Source organism: Drosophila grimshawi, unplaced genomic scaffold (genome assembly GCF_018153295.1).
Source record: "Drosophila grimshawi isolate 15287-2541.00 unplaced genomic scaffold, ASM1815329v1 contig_311, whole genome shotgun sequence".
Classification (NCBI taxonomy): Eukaryota; Metazoa; Arthropoda; class Insecta; order Diptera; family Drosophilidae; genus Drosophila; species Drosophila grimshawi.
In genome coordinates, this window is record NW_025063098.1 from 17,458,393 (window position 1) to 17,479,483 (window position 21,091).

A 21,091-nucleotide genomic window follows, 5' to 3' on the forward strand; every position below is an offset into this window, starting at 1 on the left:
ATATTTGTTGAAAGTAAACATATTTTAGACTAACTTCTGAATAAGTTGTACTCTTAAATTCATTGCTTTTTCAATTTAAAATATTTATTGTTTGGCTCTGTGTGTAAAAACTCTACACGCAGAAAATAAATTGCGTTTCCTTTGTTAATGTATTCAATACACATATACGTCTATCGGAAATCAGTATGGTCAAGAATATATATAACTTATGTAGTCGTAGATTCTTCCTTCCGCAAAATTAATTCTTTTGCGCAAAACCATTACACCCATTTTTCCCAATTGTATTGGGTTCTGGGTTTAAAATCGAATACTTGAGTTGATGTAACTCAAACTTAACTTTTCGACAACATATTCCTCTCTGTGTAGCCACTATAAACTATGAAAGAGGCAGTTTAAAAAGGGCATTGCACTTTGCTTGGAGACTTCGAAAAGTGGCACTAACCTTTAAATTAGAGCAAACTGCTTTAGTTGCTGGACTACTGCCACTTTCCTGCTGTTGTCTTTGCCTGCAAATTGAGCTTGTTATTTGCCAATGCTCGCTCTTATATTCTGAACTTTCAGGCACGGCAAATAGATTTATAATGTATGCAACTGCTGTGGACATTAACACGGCCCACTGAGCGTCATTTTTAATTGTTGGCTGTTTTTATTAAGGTAGCCCGGCGTTTAACAACGCCATTTATGGCCCAGTTAAATTTTTTAACTGCATTAAATATTTAAAGCCACAACTGTTGGCTCTGTTAAAGTACAAAATTTGAAACTCACCCCAAGTCCAAATCCAATTGAATCAATAGTTTTACAAATGGCTCAAAGCGTAATCACTACAACTGACAATGATCTGAGGAAAAGCGTCCCGTCGCATTGCATTTGCTGCACTTGTGCAAAAACTTTTAACACATTCCACGACAATTTGAGCTCAGTTAAAGTGAAAGTTCAAATGTTGCAGTGCTTGGCCAGTGCAATAGTTAAGCTTTATTTAAGGATTCCATGTATATTTGTTATGGCCATATTGTGCGTATTTTTTGGCACAATGTTCGCCATATCTATAAACGTAATTGGATATGTGGCTCTCTGACTTTTGGTTGGCAGAACTTTTCGATTGCTCCCGCTTGCAACACCCGACCACACAGATACACGCACACAAACACACAAACACACACATACAAACATACATGCAGCCAGGAGAAGACAAGTAAGGCTAAGCCACACGTCTGCTCGGGTGGAAATTGGCAACAATTGTAGCGCGCCACAAAATGCCAACCATAAAAAGTTTTATGAAAATTTCTAAACGCGCCGCGGTCTCAAATCTACACCCCTCCTCTAGCATCCCTTTTATTGGGGAGTGGGGGGTTGGTAACTGGCCCATCAATTTGCCAATTACTCGACTTGAAGTTGAGTGCATGTAATGTGAAAAGCAGAAAGAGGGGAGGGGAGGGGAGGGGAGGGGAGGAGGTGGAGGACATTGTTGAGTGTCTTTAAGCGTGCTTCTTTTATTCGCCAAGTGATTGTTGTATAACAATGTGGCATCAAGTGTCAGCTTGTCTTTCACTATTGTCCCTTGCCCCCCTCACTTTGATTGCTGCATCTAATTGCCACAATAATACCACACTCAGCCTAGATTGGAGGGCGGCACTTTTCTCGGTTTTCCGCTTCAACTTTGGCTACATGTCAAGATGTTGGTCAGATGGCTTCCGCTTTTTGGTCAATGCAACAGCTGCTGCTGTTTTTGCTACAGAGGAACTCCACTCAAGCAACAACATTTCTACACTCGTCGAAATTAAACACACATTTCTTAAAAATTACAAATGATTTTTAAAGATTAAAACTAAAATTACAAATTTAATTATAAAATAAAGGATATAATAGAATAAGTACCCAGACTTGTAATATTGAAATATAAAATCGAAAACGAAGAAATAAACCCCATTGTTAAACAATAATTGTTAATCGTTATTAGCTTATAAGTAAGGAATTTAAAACGTTCACAGACAGAAATATATATATGGATTTATAAATACATAAAGAATATAAAGAAAAGCTAGGCAAATCTCGAAACATATTGATTAATTTAAGTTAACTACAGTTAACTTAAGTGAAATATAAATTGTTTTCAAACAGTTTCTTACCACCAGATGTTGAGTATTAGAGTAAGATGGTTAATTCTTATTGTAACGATGACAGTTTAGCTCTTAAGACCAACCCATTACAAATTTATATTTTATTTTTATTTATTTATTTTTTTAATATTTTTGTCAAGTGTATGCAACAAAAAAAAAATTTAAATTCCTGCATTAAGTCTTTCGACACTTTCAAACTTTTCGCCCAACACTTTAGATATTTTCCATTTTTAAATACAATTTAAGCGTTTATTAAAGATAGAGTGTGAGAGAGAGAGAAAGAGAGAGAGAGAGAGAGAGAGAGGAGACATTGTACATAGTGAAGAGGCCCTTAAAGTTGCCACTCTAAGTTGACTATTAACTTGGCTTACAATTTTCATTTTTCGTGGCCCACCTCAGTTTTAGACAACAACTATTTTAGCACTTCGCTGCAGTTGAAGCATAAAATTGATTTTTAATTGAAAATTGCTTGCATATTTTGTGGGTGCACCCCTGTTGTGGCCTTGTGTGTGTGTGTGTGTGTGTGTGTGTGTGTGTGTGTCTGTGCATGTCTTTCAACATGAGTCGAGTCCTGGCAAAATTGAAAACAGCATGCAGCTTAATAAACCCTACAGCTTCAATGGCATTGTCCACATTTTCGGACTGCAACTGAACATTCACCTGAGTCTCCATTAATGTAAAATCAAAGTTGACTATTTGAGCGCTCATCAAATGTTCAAAGACACAATGTCAAAAGACAAAATTCTATACATTTTTGTCACCATAATTGGAACTCCATACCTCCTTAGCTTTATTACGTGAATCAAATTTTGAGCTGAAAATGTTTGCTTTGTATACATTTTACGTATAATATAGAATGTATATCATATTAATGAGTTTACATAAACTATTGCCAAAAACTCAAGCAAATTTGTACAGCCCAAAAACCGAATACCGACGCTATTCAAAATTTATTTGAGAATTTCAAAAATAATAATAAAATAAGACAATTGCGCTGAAGCCAGCACAAACATATTTTAATTTAAGAAAATAAGTTACCAGACAATAAAAAATATTTGTGAAAACATTAATCAATCGTTAAGAGTAAGAGTTCAATAGTTTTGGACAAAAGTCTGTAATAGTCAGAAGGCTGCATCTCCGATCCCATAAAGTATATATATGCTTGAACAAAATCAACATCCGAGGCGATCTAGCCATGCAAATCTTTCCATCTGTATGAACGCGCGCATTTCAGATGCTATTTAATAATATAAAAACTTTTATCGATAAAATTTAATCGACTTTTTAAAGGGAAATTTTGCAATAAAACTAGAATATGTTTAAGGAATACAGCATTCTTACGGGTTTTCAGTGACGATGGTTTGGTTTTGAGAAGTTCGACTGTATTAATACTGCTGCTAGGCAGGACTTTATATATGCATATTGAAATGTAAAACCACGACAGACGACGAAACGGCGAAACAAATAGAAACAATATGCACAGCAATGCCAACAACAATAACCATAAAAGCTGCCAGAGGTGCAACAGAATCGTAGGCAAAGTTGTTTCGCAAATAAACGGAGGAAGAGGAGGGGTAGCAGAAGCATGAGCAGGAACAGGAGGGGCTGGAGCTGGAGCTGGAGCCGAATCGACGTAGCCAAAACCAACCTGCAAACATGTTGAACTAGGTCAGGCTCTTAACATTCCGTCCGTGTGAAATTCGCCGCAACAGCAGCAGCAGCAGCAGCAGTAGCAGCAGCTGTCGCCTTTTAACACCTCTTGGGTAGTCGGTAGCAGAGAGGAGGGCACACAGAGCATGCGCTTCGCCTTGTATAACTTTCAGCAAAATGGGGCCCCTGCGGCGAATTCGCCTCGGGGCAATTCGCTCTAGCGTGTTATCAGCAACACAATTGTTGTTGCTCTTGTTGTTGTTGTTGTTGTTCTGTGTACGATTGTTTTGTGCATTTTCCCTTTTTGAATATCAATTGCATTTTATTATAGTATGAGGCATTTATTGTTTTGTTTTGTTTTGTTTGTTCTTTTTTTTTTCAATTCGTTTCTTTATTTTTCTGCCAGCGGCAACATCGCGTGTCCGTAGGCCAAGCAGCAGATGTCACTTTCCACAACAACAACAGCAACAGCAGCAGCAACAACAACAACAACAGCAACAAGGACAACATTAACAGAAATTTTCTTGCACATTTGGCTTTTGTCGAGCCGTGTCGTGTGCTGACATTGCCAAAAACCACAGAAAAGCTCGTGCAGCACGGTCGTCACCCTGTCTCATGTCCCATGTCCCATGGTCTCCTGTCTCCTGTTACCAGTCATAAACAGCGTTGTTCCGTTCTTGCCTGCCTGCCTGCCTGCCTGGCTGCCTGCCTGGCTGCATGCTTTCTTTCTTTGTGGGCCATATGCATGTAATTATTTTTGCAAAAATATTTCAATGCAAATATTGCAGAGCCTCATTCTGCATCATGTGCATACTTTATGCACTTTTCCTTTTCGTTTGACAGCAAAATGTGTATGACCGAGTTATTTTATTCTATTTTTTCTTGTATTTCTTATTTTTTTTTTTGTTTTTTTGTTAAGCTGGTCGCAATTTATTTGTGACTGTTACAGTTATATTGCCGCAAATTAAATACAAAAATTTTAAATTATATTTGCCAAATGCGGCAACAATAAAACAACAAATTTATATATGCAAATTGATGTTGGCACTCGGCGGCCAAAAAAATGAGCAAACTTAATGGGCAACAAATTCGAATACGAATACGAATACGAGAAGTACAAAAGTGAATTTTCGCAGCTAAATATTTACTTTTCAAGAAGGAAAAAGCCTTAATACAGTTAGCCAAACTCCCATTCCAGGACCCTACCCCCAACACTCCATTCCCTCCACGTTTTTCCCTACTGAATGTTAAATGCAATGGGCTGAGAATTCGCTCAAGCAAACGATAATTATCAGACACATACAGACGTTGCTGGCAACACACATTCTCTCACTTTTAAATATTTCAAAATATATTGATGCCTAGTTGTACCCTGTATATTTTGTATATTCAATCATTTTATAGCCAAATTCATTTTCAGTTTATTCTGTTAACCAGATTTATTCTCTGAGCTGCAATATAATATTGTTTAAGAAAACTTTGCTTGGATTCGAAAAACATAAACAATGAATTGACTTCATAATTAACTGCAGCTAAGGAACAGAACAATTGTCCTTGATTTTAGTGGGATTAAGAAATAAGATGTGCTTGGGCATCCTTGACTTCCATGCCAGGATACTCTCTAGTCAAGCCTTCGCTGCTGTTTCATTTTCCAATTTTGAAGGCAAAAGCTAAGAAGCTGGTAAGCTCGACAGCCACAGCCTGCGAAATCTTGCGCCCTGTGCAACTTTAGCGTTAACATTATTTTATTTAATTAGGTAAATGTATGCAAGCCCAGCAAACCCACATAAAATCCAATATATATATACACACATGTATGTATGTATGTATGTACATGGCCGGGAAGTAACACAACACATGTTGTTGTAATTACAACCGCGTTTAATAAAGCTGCCTGCCTACTTGCCATCTAATTGTAAATATGCCACATTCCCAGTGTATATGTGCTTGGGCAATGGAGGCAATGTGTATTAATTGTTGGCAGTAAAACTTTAAAGGCATTCATTTTGAAAAATTAACTACCTAGCCGAGGCACAAGTGTGCCTAAGTAGGCACATTTCAACAGCAATGTGAGATTTTTGTACATTTTTTTTTTAATTTTCTCTTTTTTTTACCATTTACGCTCTCCGCTAATCGTTAGAAATTCATTTTATTTTCATCAAAGACATTCAATTTTTTTGAATAATTGGTTCAATTTTCAAATTGAAACATTCTCAAACTTCTTCAATTTAATACCATATATTATACATTTGACTTATTTTGAGAATTTTGTATTTATTTAACTGGTTAATATAATTAGTTAGAGCTCTTAATTCCATCTAAAATATGAGATTGGATCTGTGTTTATAGCTTAAGCACTTAATAATTTTAATTAATTATAATTATATTTGTATTTATGATGAGATAGTAAAGACTATTTATTATTTAGTTTTAAAATTATATGATCTATCTAATCTTTTGGTAAATATTACTTAAGTTATCATCGATATTAAATACCTAACTGCTCCGTTGATTTTTATAAGTATATTGAATGTATTTTTTTCCAGAGGTCCGATTCGAATAACACAATAAAAAAAAAATGAATTGAAGTCATTCACAAACAATCAAATAGAAAATTTCTCATAAATCGACAATATCCTTCCGGATCCCTGCAAGTTATGTTGCAAACAAACAAAAAAAATTTGCAAAATTTTCATTACAGTTTCTTTTTAAATAAGTATTATAATATTTAGACGCATTTCCCTTCGCCCTGCAGTGAAATTCCAATTCCAATTTATGAAGTTGTCACTGATAACTATTACAAGTTCTGCAACGTTTTGTAATTTTAAACAAAAATATTTGAAATGTAATTAAAAAAAATTCCAACATCTTCGTCCAATATACATCGATTTTTAATGACAAACAGGTGTATTTTCTTTTGCTGAATTTTAAATAAATTTAAAAAAAAATTCCATTAAATTTCGTTTAGAAACCAGAGTCGAGATCTTAAATCCTTTGCTTTTATTTTCTGTTAAGGCTATTCGATAAAGTATTTTTGCCAGGCTTCATTCTTTATTATCGCTTTTCGTAATCCAATCATGTATATATGTCACATATGTGTATACATGTATGTGGGGGTTTTCTTATAACAGTTAATAATATTACGAATATAATGATAGTATAATGTAATTAACAGCTTAACAACATTATATTGTGTTCCACATCAGCGTCTTTATCATTCTTCTTTTGAGAAACAACTCTCCCAACCTACTCCGTCAAGGGCCGAACTGCACCTCTCCCGTCCTTACTTCGCTTGAGAAACATCTCCCTCAACCTCTTACACCAAATGCCGTACTGAGACTCCCTTCCTCATCGCACCCTGGCTCTTCGCCGATCGTCTTCTTTAAGCAATCTTCTTTAAGGATCAGTGGGAATGGTGCCTTCAGTTGGCGGACCAGTGGGAATGGTGCCTACAGTTGGCGGAGGAGCAGTGGGAATGGTGCCTACAGTTGGCGGAGGACCAGTGGAAATGGTGCCTTCAGTTGGCGGACCAGTGGGAATGGTGCCTTCAGTTGGCGGACCAGTGGGAATGGTGCCTACAGTTGGCGGACCAGTAGGAATAGTGCCTACAGTTGGCGGACCAGTGGGAATATTGCCTTCAGTTGGCGGACCAGTAGGAATAGTGCCTACAGTTGGCGGACCAGTGGGAATGGTGCCTTCAGTTGGCGGCCCAGTGGGAATGGTGCCTACAGTTGGCGGACCAGTGGGAATGGTGCCTACAGTTGGCGGACCAGTGGGAATGGTGCCTTCAGTTGGCGGACCAGTGGGAATGGTGCCTTCAGTTGGCGGACCAGTGGGAATGGTGCCTACAGTTGGCGGAGGACCAGTGGGAATGGTGCCTTCAGTTGGCGGACCAGTGGGAATGGTGCCTACAGTTGGCGGAGGATCAGTGGGAATGGTGCCTTCAGTTGGCGGACCAGTGGGAATGGTGCCTACAGTTGGCGGAGGACCAGTGGGAATGGTGCCTTCAGTTGGCGGACCAGTGGGAATGGTGCCTACAGTTGGCGGAGGACCAGTGGGAATGGTGCCTTCAGTTGGCGGACCAGTGGGAATGGTGCCTACAGTTGGCGGACCAGTGGGAATGGTTCCTTCAGTTGGCGGACCAGTGGGAATGGTGCCTACAGTTGGCGGACCAGTGGGAATGGTGCCTACAGTTGGCGGACCAGTGGGAATGGTGCCTACAGTTGGCGGACCAGTGGGAATAGTGCCTTCAGTTGGCGGAGGACCAGTGGGAATGGTGCCTTCAGTTGGCGGACCAGTGGGAAAGGTGCCTTCAGTTGGCGGAGCAGTGGGAATGGTGTCGACCGGAGGAGGAGTCTGTGGATGAAGCTCATCAGGTTTATTTGGACTAGGTGGTTCAATGTCCTTCGTATAGGCTTGCACTAGCCAACTGATCCGTGTCTGGACGCCGATGGCCAACAGCCCGACGACTACAATTAGAACTAAACGTGGGCAAATAAAATAAAAGAAATATCTTTGGTAATGTTGATAAAGTATCCTCCACTCGACATCATTCTGTCAGACTCTGACTTACCGGCTTTCATATTTGGCTGGTCGGGGACGTCTCGCTGGTAACTAACTGGTTGCAAACGGCCTGAAGCAAAGCCATTTATTGCTCTGAGCTCTTTACTCTATGTGTACTTTTTAAATATTTTGTAATCAGCTCACACGCTTAATTATTAATGCTTGTCAACTAGCTGGCTGTGGAAACTAAATTAAATTGAAATCAATATCGGAATTGAATTGCGCTCACTCTCAATATTTGGCAAATATCGTTACTGCTCCTACATAGATAACAGCCAGCGAAAAAATGTTGACTCGCGTAATATAATCGGATAAGAAGTGAACTAATGGGTGTAGCTTAGCTACCTGCCAATTATCTATATGTGCTCTGTTATGATAGAATGTTGTTTGAGGTAGAGACGATGTCATTCTCAATGGCATTTAACTTGCTTCAGTCACACACTAATAAATGCGATAACCGCTAAGAGGTTCTCGAAACAACGGAAACAATTGAGCAAAATTCCCAACCATCTTTCATTAAAAATTGAGCGAGGATCTTAAGTTATTTATGACATAATTCTATTGCCTTACAACTGAATGAATGAATAATGAATAGCGCAGAAAATACAATTATTTTCAATATATTGTGAATGGTAGAGTGTAGTCATCAATTATATTATATTATATATATTTTCCAACCATCTTTCATTAAAAATTGAGCGAGGATCTTGAGTGGCTATTTATGATATTTATATTATATATAAAATATAGTAATACTGGTAAGTGGTAGCTGCTAGTCGTGCATATTTTCAACTGCTGAATACTCAACAGGCCTTAAAATTGTTAAGTGACTCCGGCATTGGTCGACCTCAACCATATTATTATTAATAATAATAAATTGATAATAATCTGCTATCAGTTCCATATATATCCCGGTCCATATCTGCCAGTCGTAAATACTTTCAACTTATGTATTTATCCTGAGATAAAATAACAATTTTTAAAACAGAAAATTGCTCAAAGCTCAGTAATGTATTTTAGGATCCTAAAGAGTCGTATGTCAAGCAATATGATTCGATCAGGGCTATCAACTGACCAAAGGATATCAAAATTGTAGTTTCCAAACAGAGGATTTTGTGATTTCGCCCTGAAGTTAAATTTGACAAGTCTTTGGTTCCTTAGATGATCCCATAATCCATAGATGGAGTTCGTTGCGATACCAACGCACCATGTAAGGATTTGGCCATATTAGAGCCTTTTTGCCTAAAAGTATGCTGTGATTTTCTTCTGATTGGTGCGACTTAGCCAGGGCAACAACCTAAGCGTGTGTCTCTTCTGAATTTAGTCAGTGCAGCAACCAAATTGTTGTGTCCATTCTGCATTGATTGAAATCTAAATATTGACTTTGATAATACTTTTTGTTTATTAATATTTTTATTGATTTCGTGTTTTATACATTTTTTTCTTGCTTTTTGTTTTAGTGTTTAGTATATATATTTATTTATATATATATATATATGTATTCTCCCGCATATCCATTCCGTGATACAGTTCTCCCCACAAATACAATATGTGTTTTTTGCTTGTAAATATGATATACAATAAAAATGTCTATACAATTAAGGATACAAAAGTGGTTAAATTTAAGCTTAAGCTATAAATTATGTCTTCCAGTAATTAAGAGCAAAAGTGTTTGTTTACAGATAGATAGGTAGATTTAAAGTACAAATCATATTAGGAGTAATAGAGATAGATATTAGCATAGTATATATATAGTACAATTTGAAATCACTTTGAACTTAGACACTAAGCAGCGAAAGCAGGTAAAAACAAATAACCAAAATATTCAGCATAAAACTCAATAAACTCAAATTGAAAATCATCAACGTTGTTGCAACCAAAAACACAACACAAAATCGCTAAGCTTTTTAAATGTCACTCACTCTCGAGTAAAACAATGAAGGCATTATGTAATTTGTATCTTCCAATTTCTATCAATTATATCAAGCAAAATCAACCAAAATATCAATCAATCGCAATCGCAGTCGCGGCCTAAACCATTACCCAATCATATTTTTGAGCTTTACACGCGTATGTATGTAGTTCACAAAAATGTATTATTCTGGGTGTAATTGGTATATACGTACATAATATATGTATATTTTGTATAAATTTGTGTTTCTTTTTCTTTAGCTTGATTTATGTGTAATTTTTTTTGTATTAGCCATATATGACCTTGTCGGTATCCTTGATTAGCTAATGGAAATAACGTTTAAGTATGCGTGTATATATACATCAAAATATTTGTTTTTAATTTGCAAACGCATATTGGCATTTATGTTTGATCTGGTTTTTCTTTTGTTTTTTTGTAAAGTTTGTAAAAAGAAATTTAGCTACCCTCCGCAACTTAAATCGAATCAAAAAATACTAGCACTTGCGGCTGACCACTGGCCTGTTTTTCATTTTTCGGTTTTTTTCTAATCTCTCTCCTTTGTTGTATGCCTCATCTTAATTGTGTTTTGTTTTTGTTTTCTGTTTTTCCCAACTGATCTGTCTCACACTGTGTTCGGTTGGTATCACTTTTGGTCAGCCATCTAAGCAGAAGAGCCGCGCGAAGCCTTAATCATTATTTTATACAATGTTTCATTGTTCTTTGTTTAATATGTTTGGAGTTTAATATGTTTTTGCTTTGTTTTCCGCATTATGCGCTCGCTGATTAATGCCAGTTGGGAATTCTTAACGCACTCGCGAAGTCGGTCTGCAAAAAGCAAAAAGTTAAAGATCAAAAGGGAATCCTTTATTAATGAATCACAACTAACTCACCTGGACGATGGGGCGGCACTGTGACGTTTGGGAGTATTCGGTGTCGTCGCCGCCGTCCCAGTTGCGGATCCCGCTCGGTTGGTCGGTGTGCGCGCCCGGCCAGCCGTCGGCGTCGCTGACGTCGATGTGGGCGTGCCGGCCAAACTATATCGCTTGGGCTGCACAATCCGACTGGGGGATCGAGTGCTGCTCTTGCCACTATTCGCTGCATCGTGGCCATTGTTGCTGACTCTGCAGATTTGTGGGGAGGAAAGATTAGCAGGCATGCTTGGTTTACTACATGGTTTAGGGACAGTCTTGGTTGTGGTGCTCGGACTAGGCTTCGGACTTCTGTCATTAAGTCATGCAAAATCATACAAAAAAAAAAAAGAACAACAATTGTTGTGCCAAAAAAAGAAAACAAAAATTTAGCAAAAGAAAATTCAAAAAAAAAAAAATGTATAAACAATAAATTTTGAGTCGATTCGATTTTGATGTTGATCATGACTTACCTGCCGGCTGGATAACTGACTGGTCGTGGTATGCGTGACTTTAGCGCCGAGTTGGCGGACGTGCCCGAATTTGTGGATGTGGGCGTTGAGCCGCCACTCTTTGTCGCCTGCTCGTTGGCCAGCTCCTTGAGCATGCTCGAATCTTTGCTCATGAGCTCCCACTGGATTTGCAGTCGCTTGAAGCGATTACTCTCAATCTTGCGCTGCTCCTGCACATCGAGAGTTTCGCGTCGCTGCAGGGCCGCTATTGATGAAATGTTTGGTGAATTGGGTGGCGTTGAGAAACGCTTCGCTCGCTGCTCCGTTTCAGCGACAACAGCGGCCGCAGCTGCAGCTGCGGCAGCAGCATCATTGAAGGAGACCTTCTTCTGCTGGCTGAGCACTCGGCTCACTTCCTTCTTGAGGGCGGCGGCATCGTACAGCACCTGCTCACCGGAAGACTCGAGAATTGCGGCAATCTCGGCATAATGCTTGAGCTCCGAGCGTGGCAGCGAAGCCAAGAAATTCTCGGCACGCGCCCGTGCATCCAGATCCTTGCGTGACAGCCGCTGTTTGACTGGTGGTGGCGTTGGCGTTGCTTGCACCGCCTGCTCCTCCTCCTCAAAGACTTCGGACAGCTCATCCGTGGAGCCCAACGCATAATTGTATGGCGGCTCCTGCAGACTGCGTCGCTTCTCCAGCTTGGACAACTGTTGCGTCTGCTTGGCCTCGATCATCGAGTTGCGCTTCGCCTTGCGCAAAATGCTACGTGGCATGGGCTGTGGCCGACTGGCCGGGCTCGTCTCAACGCCCGAGTCCATGCGCTGCTGTTCATACTGATAGACATACATCTGTTTCAGGGGATCGGCGGCATCCGCCTCTGAGTCGGTCAGCAGCGTGGACGAGCCACGATAGCCGGAGCTGGGCGGTTGACTGGAGCCCGAACTGGATGCCTCATCCATTTGTGTCTGCTGCTGCTGTTGCTGTTGCAGCTGCAAGGTCTTGGCACAGTCGCAGACATGCGTTCGATTTCTGCGTATCGGTGGCGACATGCAGAAGAGTGGTCGCTGCGAAAGTTCCGCATCCAGCTGACCCGTAATCTGATGCACCTCCGGAATGTGTTGCAAGCGACGACGATACTCAGCCGGCAGCAGCGTTGCCAGCGATTGCCAGTCCGCGATATGCTTGAAATCCAGCGTCTTGAACAGCTCATGCTCGTTGGCACTCTGCGTGGCACGCTGCTGCTTCTTCAGGGTGCTGGCGCAGCCGGAGCCGGCACTCTCCAGCGTCATCTTATAGTTGAATGGTGTGAAGATGATGTCGGTGTTGCTGCTGCTGCCGCTGCTCGTCTTCACAAAACCCAAATCGGGCAGCGCATAATTTGGATAGATGACATAGATGGGCGCCTCGCACTGCTCGCCAAGATTATGCAACTTTGCGAGGAACGAAGGAGGCACACAACGATATCGTTCACTCAAACTGCTGCTGTGCGTTGTGCTCAGCGAACCGCAAGAGGTTTGCATCGAGCGTGTTATCATCTCCGAGCTGGAGGCATACGAGAGCGGACGTTGACGCTGCCCTTTGTCAACCATTGGCACCTGAGTCAGTTGCTCCGAATTGCTCGCATCCGACGATTGCTGACTTTGTGTCTGCGTCTGGGTCTGGGTCTGTGTGTGACTGTGGTTGTGTGTATTGGCAGCCAGCTGATAGAGTTGCGGATTACGCAGCGGCATACTGCGACGACGATGAGCTGGTGAGTTGGTCGCAGTTGCCGTTGCCGTCAACGAACCCGTCGAACTCGAACTGGCATTGGCATCATCATGGAATACGGCATCGCAACGGGAGCGTAACGAACGCTTTGGTGTCGTTGTTGCTGTTGTCGTCGTCTCCGCCTCGGCATCGTCGTCATCGATCTCATCGTCCTCATCGTGGCGACTTACCGCCGACCCTTTGCCAGAGTCATTCATGCTCTTCTTGCGCAAACGTTTCTCCAAGGAGCCACTGCTGCCACAACTGGACGATGGCCAGCAGCCCGATGAGACATCCATGCAGGTGAGCGCACCGGCTTGTGCCTCATCGGGGGCACAGCTGCTGCCGCTGCCGCTACCACTGCCACCGCTGCTGTTGCTCTTTTGTTTGATGAAAAGCTTGACTAGATTGAACGCAGCTGCCGGATTTGAGTTGGCCGACGAGGCAGACCCAGAGCCAGAGCCCGAGCCCGAGATGTGCTGAGCCGAACAAAAGTTTTGGCTAGCCTGCGTCGAGGACAGTCCACAGCCGCAACGATGCTTATGGCGATGTGAATGATTATGGTGATGATGAATATGATGCGACTGTTGCTGCTGTTGCTGTTGTGGAGTTGGTGTTGGCGTCGACGATGACTCCTTGTGCGGCTCATCTGTCTGCTGATGCTGCTGCTGATGCTGCTGTTGCAAGCGATCCGAAATCGAGACACTGATCGAGATGGGCATCTGGCACATGGGCAGCAAATTTCTAGAGCGTGACGAACACGATTCCATCGTTGATGTGCTGATCGCTTGCGAGACATTCAATGGTCCTGACTGATTCTGATTGCCCGTTTCGACGCCAGCCGTTTCTTGTGCTGCTGCAACACAACTCAACTCTTCTCTCAACTCTGCGCTCAGCTCACTTTGCAGATTGGGCAGACTGTTGCTCTTGCGGACGCTGCACTGCGGCAAATGACGTGTCAGGATAATGGTCTCCGTATTGTTGATGTTGATGTTGTTGTTGTTGTTGTTACCCGAAGGATACCTGCGTGCGGGCGATACAAACAGCAGCGAGCGTCTTTACAAGCCCAGCACACAATTATAGTCATCATTTGTTTTGCGGAAAATTGTCTACAGATTTATTGGTTTTTGACATATCTAAATCGCATTACGCTAGACGCCTGACCCCGACCCGAACCAACCCGTCTACCTGAAAGCTACCTGGAGGCGTTTTGCATAATACTTGGGTTTTTTTTTTATTTGGGTTTTGGTTCAAATTCCCATTCAAAAATGAGCGTCTGTCTTAGGCACTTTAACAGCTGCACAAAAATTTGATATGCTACATTTTTGGGCATCCTATTTGAATGGATCAATAATTCAGCAATCAATGAATAGATTTAGATGGCTATAGATTTATGATCTAGCTGTAGCTGTCACAAATTAAGCATATGGAATTGGCTAGCAAATATTTCTAATTGCAGAGTAAATTTTCCACAAGCGCAGCTTGCAACATATGTGTTTTTTCCGTTCAGTTTTCCCCCGCATGACTTTGGAAAAAGGAAAAGGTTATCTCTCGCAGTCAACTACGCCCACTGGACTGGGAGAAGAGCACTATTGCTTTTATGCATTTATGATGCCACCATCAGCATCATAAAAAGAAGAGTCGAGTTAATCTAGTGTTGAACATATTGCTGAGTGAGAACGCACTAGAAATTTCTCAACAGATCCACATTTTGCATTCGTTCAACATTGGAAACGTTAATTTTTGTATGTGGCACGCAAAATGAAACTAAATTGAACTCAATTGAAATGACCTCACACCGACCGGCCGACCGACCGATCGACCAACCGAAAGGGGCAAGAGTGGGTTGGTCACACATCCGCCATGCGCTGCTGCTCGACAGTCAAAAAGCCAAACTGCATATCTGTGTGTGTGTTGTGTGTGTGTGTGTATTTGGGTATTTGTACTTACCGCTGTAGTTGAGCTTTTGTCGTGTGGTTCTTGGGTGACTTGCACAGGAACTGAAATGATTGGGCCGAGCGTGACATGGATACCTCCAGGGCCTTGTTTCGCTTCACGATGTCCTCCAGATTGCTATGCAAGTTGATGCAGTTCTGTTTATTTCGCACCGCGATCTCACACGGCTCTGCTATGGACAACAAGAATATTTGCAAATTTAAACAAAGTACATCATCAAGGGGTACACTCAGCGAAATAATGCAGTACTCAATTCAAGTACAATCGGCATAGAATTGCTATCATTTTATTCTTACTTCTTTGGCGAGTTTAATTGGTTCTCAACTTCCAACAATTCCTGAATAAAGTCGAGTCAAAAATTGTAGCACACATTCTCAATTTATACAGATACTTTGCTGATTGCAACATTATTTCGCTGAGTGTACGAGTATTGCATTGCATTGCACTTACCATAGAAACTCTCATCCGAGTAGAGAACACTGCCCTCAAAAGCGATCGTATAATTGTCCTTGTTGCAGGTGAGTATTATATCGCCCTCATCCGGATAGGCATCCATGTCCAGTGAATCCACAGAGATGTGCGATTCCTTAACGGGTGAGAAGAGCAACTCCGATTTGCAGAAAGAGTTGTCGATCAGCTCATTGGTTGATGTTGTCGATGTCTGTGACATGTTGTTGTGTCCCATATGCTGTTGTTGTTGTTGCTGATTTTGCTGTTGCTGTTGTTGTTGTTGTTGCTGTTGCATGTTGGACATTATCATATTGTTACTGTGCTGCATTTGCAGCTGCAATTGTTGCTGTTGCTGCTGCAGCTGCTGTTGCTGCTGATACAGCAACGATTGTTGCAAGCGACTGTTGGCGCCACCGAGACTTTTACAGTAGGCCGGCAATTGTGACAGCAGCGAGTGAATGTCCTCCGCCCGAAAGCTTTCCATGTCGACCTCGGCGAGATTGGCATCCAGATTCTTGGCCAGATCATCATAATAGATCAGATCGCCCATTGCATTGTACGAAGCCGAAAGGGAGCTGAGCACGCTGCGTTGCATGCCACCGCAGCCATCCCGATAGCCATAGTCGAGAAACCACTGATAATCGGAATTGTCATGAGTAAAATCTTGCGACGAGGCCAGCGAACAGTTGAGATTGTTGACACCACCACCAATACTATTACCAACACCACCAACACCACCACCACCACCAGAAAGTATGCCACCTACCCCATGTTGCTGCTGTTGCTCATTGTTGCGTGCCGCTGCAGCACCCGGCGTTGTTGCATTGCTGTTGTAGTCCGATTCGGGTGTTGCTGCCACAGCCACTGCTGCTGCTGCTGTTGCCATATTTGTGGCAGCCATCTTATTATTGCTCTGCCGCAGTTGCAACAAAAAATTGTTATTGTCGGCCTCGTCGAGATTGTCGAAGCAACTGTTGTTGTCGTCGTCGTCGTAGTCGTCGTCGTCGGAGCAGAACAACAAACTATTGCTGACGTGAATAATGTTGCTCACCTGCTCATTAAGGATAATGCTACTGAACGCGCTATTATAACTATCCAAATTGCTCATGACAATGACAACGTTCTGTTTGAGGCTCACCTCCCTCACTTCATCTACATCATCAGCGGCGGCGCACTGATCGTCATTCGAGCCGATCGATTGCAACAACTGTTGCTGTTGCAAATATTGCAAGTGTTGCTGCTGCAACAGGCGATCGTTTAGATGCTGCTGTTGCTGCTGATAGCGTTTACCCAACGTGAACAGCGAATTGTTTGGACTGTTCAACGGTATCCGATATTGGTATTGTTGTTGCGCCGATTGTGGCACTGATCCACCTGGGCCGCTTACGCTGGCCAATGGTTTTGTGCTATATGCAGCCGTGTTGCCGTTGTATTGCTTACCCTCACCAACAACGGGCAATGATTGCCGATGTGCTGCTTCTGCTGCTGCTGCTGCTGTTGCTGTTGCTGCTGCTGCTAAGCGTGAATTGATCTGTTGCTGATGATGGATGTGGGGAGTTTGGGAGTTATGCGAATTGGGTTTAGTTGGGTTGGTAAATTGTGATGTTGATTCGTGATGATGATTCGTTTTGGGTTTCGTTTGTGGCGATGTGAAAAATAATGGTGTATGTTGTTCGAGATGGCTGTTGATGTTGTTGCTGATATTATTGTTGTTGCTGGCGTTGTTGGCGTTGCTTGTTGAGAAGTCTGTCATGCCACGTCGAAGTTTTGGTCCTGCAAATAGAGAGATAGATATTAAGATTGAGTGTCAATTAACTAATAATCAGTTGTAAAGCTGTCTCATTTCAATTAAATGCAATGCTGCCACTAAAAAGCATTAGCATGCCACACGTTCTAAAAACGCACAGTTGCCACAGACTCTCTTCTCCATGACACATGGCGATGCCTCAATATGTTTCAATTAGCTTTTATGTTGACAAGCAACCAACAAAGCCAGCCAGCCAGCCGTAATAAAGTTATAGGCATTATTTTTATACGCCTCCGAGAATTTTTACGACTCGCAGAGACCCGAATAGGGTCGGGCATCTTCATATGCTTTGACATCGGTACCGTGCCGTGCCACGGACTATCAGCCCATAAAAACTTCTCACTCGCTCGTTATACCTAGAGATATATCCATGCGGAGGGTACTAGACCAGTTTTTCTTGTACCACAATTTAGTTTGATTATGATTTCAAAACGAATTAGCCAAATAATCAGGGCAATATTGGCATACAAGCAACAAGTTTTATCTTTGTATAATCTCTCCAATTTTACCAATTGCATATCATACATATAAAGTAGCGCTGATCATCTGCAATACTTTCTTATATTGAAAATTTCGAGTCTCTGAATGAATTCATTCAGACTGAGAGAGTTGACTGAGTAAGAATAAATATACCTTATGAGTTCGGAGAATTGTGTATTTTTACAGACTTTAGGCTATAATAAGAGAGAATTGTTAATTGTTAAGCACGCCAAATAAACAATACGCTTTGCAGACGTCAGTTCAGCGACTGCCAGTTCAATTTTACTATACATTTTAAGAGGAATAATTAAGTTTTTATTTCATTTATCATAAAGTTTACTCTGCTCTGCAAGAGTATGTAGAAGATTGTTTTTTTCGACTTTTTGTCTTTTCTATTTTGACAGGACAGGCAACGTCGCGTTGCACATGCAACACGGAATACGGCGACTGGAAATGGATAGTAAAGGTTAAAGTGTTGGCAGGTTTTTTTTGTTGGTTGCGTTTTGTTTGCATGCTTTGCGCCAGTTACTACCAAGACATGAAGTAAGGAATGACGCAGTGAATCGGGTGAATCGCTTGCCATGTGCATTATGCTCGAGCCTGCTGGTCTATTTATTAAAATACATATTTAAAATTAGCTGGTTGTGTAAACAAACATTTTAGAGGAGGTCTCTCGATACAAAAACTTGACTGCGGCCATCATGTGCTGGAGGCAACCATTAAATGTTTTTTTTTTTTTTTTTTGTTAAAGATTCCACTCAGATTTCGTTCAATTGTTACCTAAGATTGAGGAAAGTTGCTTAAAAGTGTACAAGAAATAATATTGTCACAGCAAACAAGTTTGTGTTTAGCCTAAAGCCAAGTTAAACAACCAATAACCAAACAAGTTAATTAAAGTTAAAGACTTAAAAGACTAAGAGCTAAGAAAAACTGCGCACCTTGAGCCAAAACGTTTAGGCCAACAAAATTGTTGTTGTTGTAGTTGAATTTGTTGTTCATATTTATATTTTTGTTGCCGTTATTATTGTTGTTGTTGTTGAAGAAGTCATTTTCATTGTTGTTGGCAACATTTTGTTGTTGCTGTTGTTGTTGTTGTTGCATGCGCTGCTGCATTAAATACTGTTGATTGCATGTAATGGTGCAAGCTGTTGCGTTTTTTTGTGGCAGCAACACGCCCTGTTCTCGCAACTGCTGCTGCAGTCGACGCCGCTGCAATAGTTGCTGTTGCAGCAGCTGCAATTGTTGTTGCTGCATGTGTTGATAGTAGCGTATCTGTTGTAGTTGCTGTGGTCTCAAACCATTGTTGCTGTTATTACTGTTGTTGTTGTTGTTGTATTGTTGTTGCTCCCTTTGGGGCGCATAGTAGTTCTCCTTGGAGGAGCTGTTGCTGTCACAGCCGCTGCTGCTGTTGCTGCTGTTGCTGGTGCCGTGGCCAGTTGTGGCAGCAACATGTTGCCAGCAGCAGTTCGTGTTGCCGTTGGCATCAGTGTTGTTGCTGTTGTTGCTGTTGTTGTTGTTGTTGCGTGGGCATTCAACACCAGCTTGGGCACAGGCAGTGCAACGTTGCCGCCGTTGCACTTTGGAAATGTCTACGAATCGCATGATGAACGCTAGTAAAAGCAACAACATTGAATGCGGCACAAAGCGCGCTGCAACAAATGTTGTTGATGCAACACAATGTTGCCGCTGTTTTTATTTTCGGTAAGTTCACGATGTGTGCGTGATTAAGTTGGTGTGTTTTAAGACCAACGCAGTCACAGCTCTGTATTTCTTGATCTTTTCACTTGTTTGCCAAGTTCTTGGTTTGCCCTTTGGCAATTGTTATTTTTAGCTTTGATTTCTTAATTTTTTTGTTTTTGTTGATTTTTAAGGGTTCAACTCTCCATTGATTGGTGCCACATTTTTGTCAATCGTTTTGCTTTGCTTTGGTTTGCTTTTTAGTTTGCTATGCTTTACACGCTGCACTTTTCATTTTGATTTCTTCGCCGTACTATTTTCTATTTTTAAATATTGTTTTGCTTTATGCGTAAGTTTCTCTGTAAGACACATGTGTGTGTGTGTGAGTGTTGGTTGTTTTTGTGTACAGTCACAAAGTTTTATAAATACACACATACATACAAATATTTATTTATATTTTGTGTTCGGTTTGACTGCATATAAATGTTATTTATGAGTTTTCTGCAGCAGTCTTAAGAACAAAAAAAAAAAGCGCTGCATTAAAGTTTTTTTTTCTTTCTTTTTCGTAAAGGGAAAATGTATTTTGTGAAACTTTTTTGTTTCGATTTTTTTTTCGCGCAGCAATTAAACAACCCAAAATAAACTGCTGCAATAAATAATGCTGGTGCCCCACAGAGTTGCCCCGCCCCCTTTCGCAACTACAGCAATTTACAACATTTGCCACACAAAATAGTGGCAACTGAGACATGAACAACATATCCATTTTTGGGATGGGCGCAACAAGCCTACTTTTGTTGCATACATTTCGGACCACAAATGTGGTTGGCCCCAAAAGCAGTTGCGAAACGGAAATGGAAATGGAACTGTGTGCTGCACTTGTTTTCGCCTTGTTTTGTGGCATTTACAACCGCAACAGCAATAGCACCAGCAACAACAACTCAACTTCAGTTCCTGCGCCTTCTTAATTTAGGCAGCATTTAAAAGCTGACTGGTGACCAAATGGCAAACATTTCACAACAATAAATTGTCATGCCAAATTCAACAAAGCGCACTCGAAAAGTGTAGCAAACGAGGAAAGCATTTCTCTAAATATATATTAATAAATAGATCTGTATACTCAATGTCGTCCACGACGAGACGTGCCAACAAACAAAACAAAAACTGAGCCAGGTGTTTTTTGACATTTTTGATGAGTGACATAAGCAAGAGCTAGAAAACATATAATATCTTTTATCTAGCATTACCATAGAATAAGCATTAATTAGTGGGCTGACTGCAAAGTACACTATGCAACATATTTAAACCAATAATTATTTAAACAATTGAAAAACAATTGATATGCCAAAAAAAAAATTAAAATCATAAAATGA

General features: G+C 41.1%; 2 protein-coding genes across 2 annotated transcripts; both read right to left on the bottom strand.

The window, feature by feature from the left end:
• Positions 1 to 7,163: 7,163 nt before the first annotated feature.
• On the bottom strand, positions 7,164 to 8,350 carry LOC6567910 (basic salivary proline-rich protein 2). Its single transcript, XM_001993906.2, has 2 exons — positions 8,341 to 8,350; positions 7,164 to 8,248 (listed from the first exon to the last, which is right to left on the bottom strand). Exons 1-2 carry the CDS (start codon positions 8,348 to 8,350, stop codon positions 7,164 to 7,166), a joined length of 1,095 nt encoding a protein of 364 aa, XP_001993942.2.
• Positions 8,351 to 9,730: 1,380 nt separating this feature from the next.
• Positions 9,731 to 19,985, bottom strand: LOC6567953 (putative mediator of RNA polymerase II transcription subunit 26). Its single transcript, XM_043214765.1, is given in 9 exon segments — positions 9,731 to 11,067; positions 11,133 to 11,363; positions 11,624 to 14,407; positions 15,302 to 15,479; positions 15,758 to 16,391; positions 16,524 to 17,227; positions 17,230 to 17,269; positions 17,271 to 17,530; positions 18,983 to 19,985. Coding segments are annotated over 9 exon segments (5,544 nt in total). The 5' UTR covers positions 19,674 to 19,985; the 3' UTR covers positions 9,731 to 11,045.
• Positions 19,986 to 21,091: the final 1,106 nt, after the last annotated feature.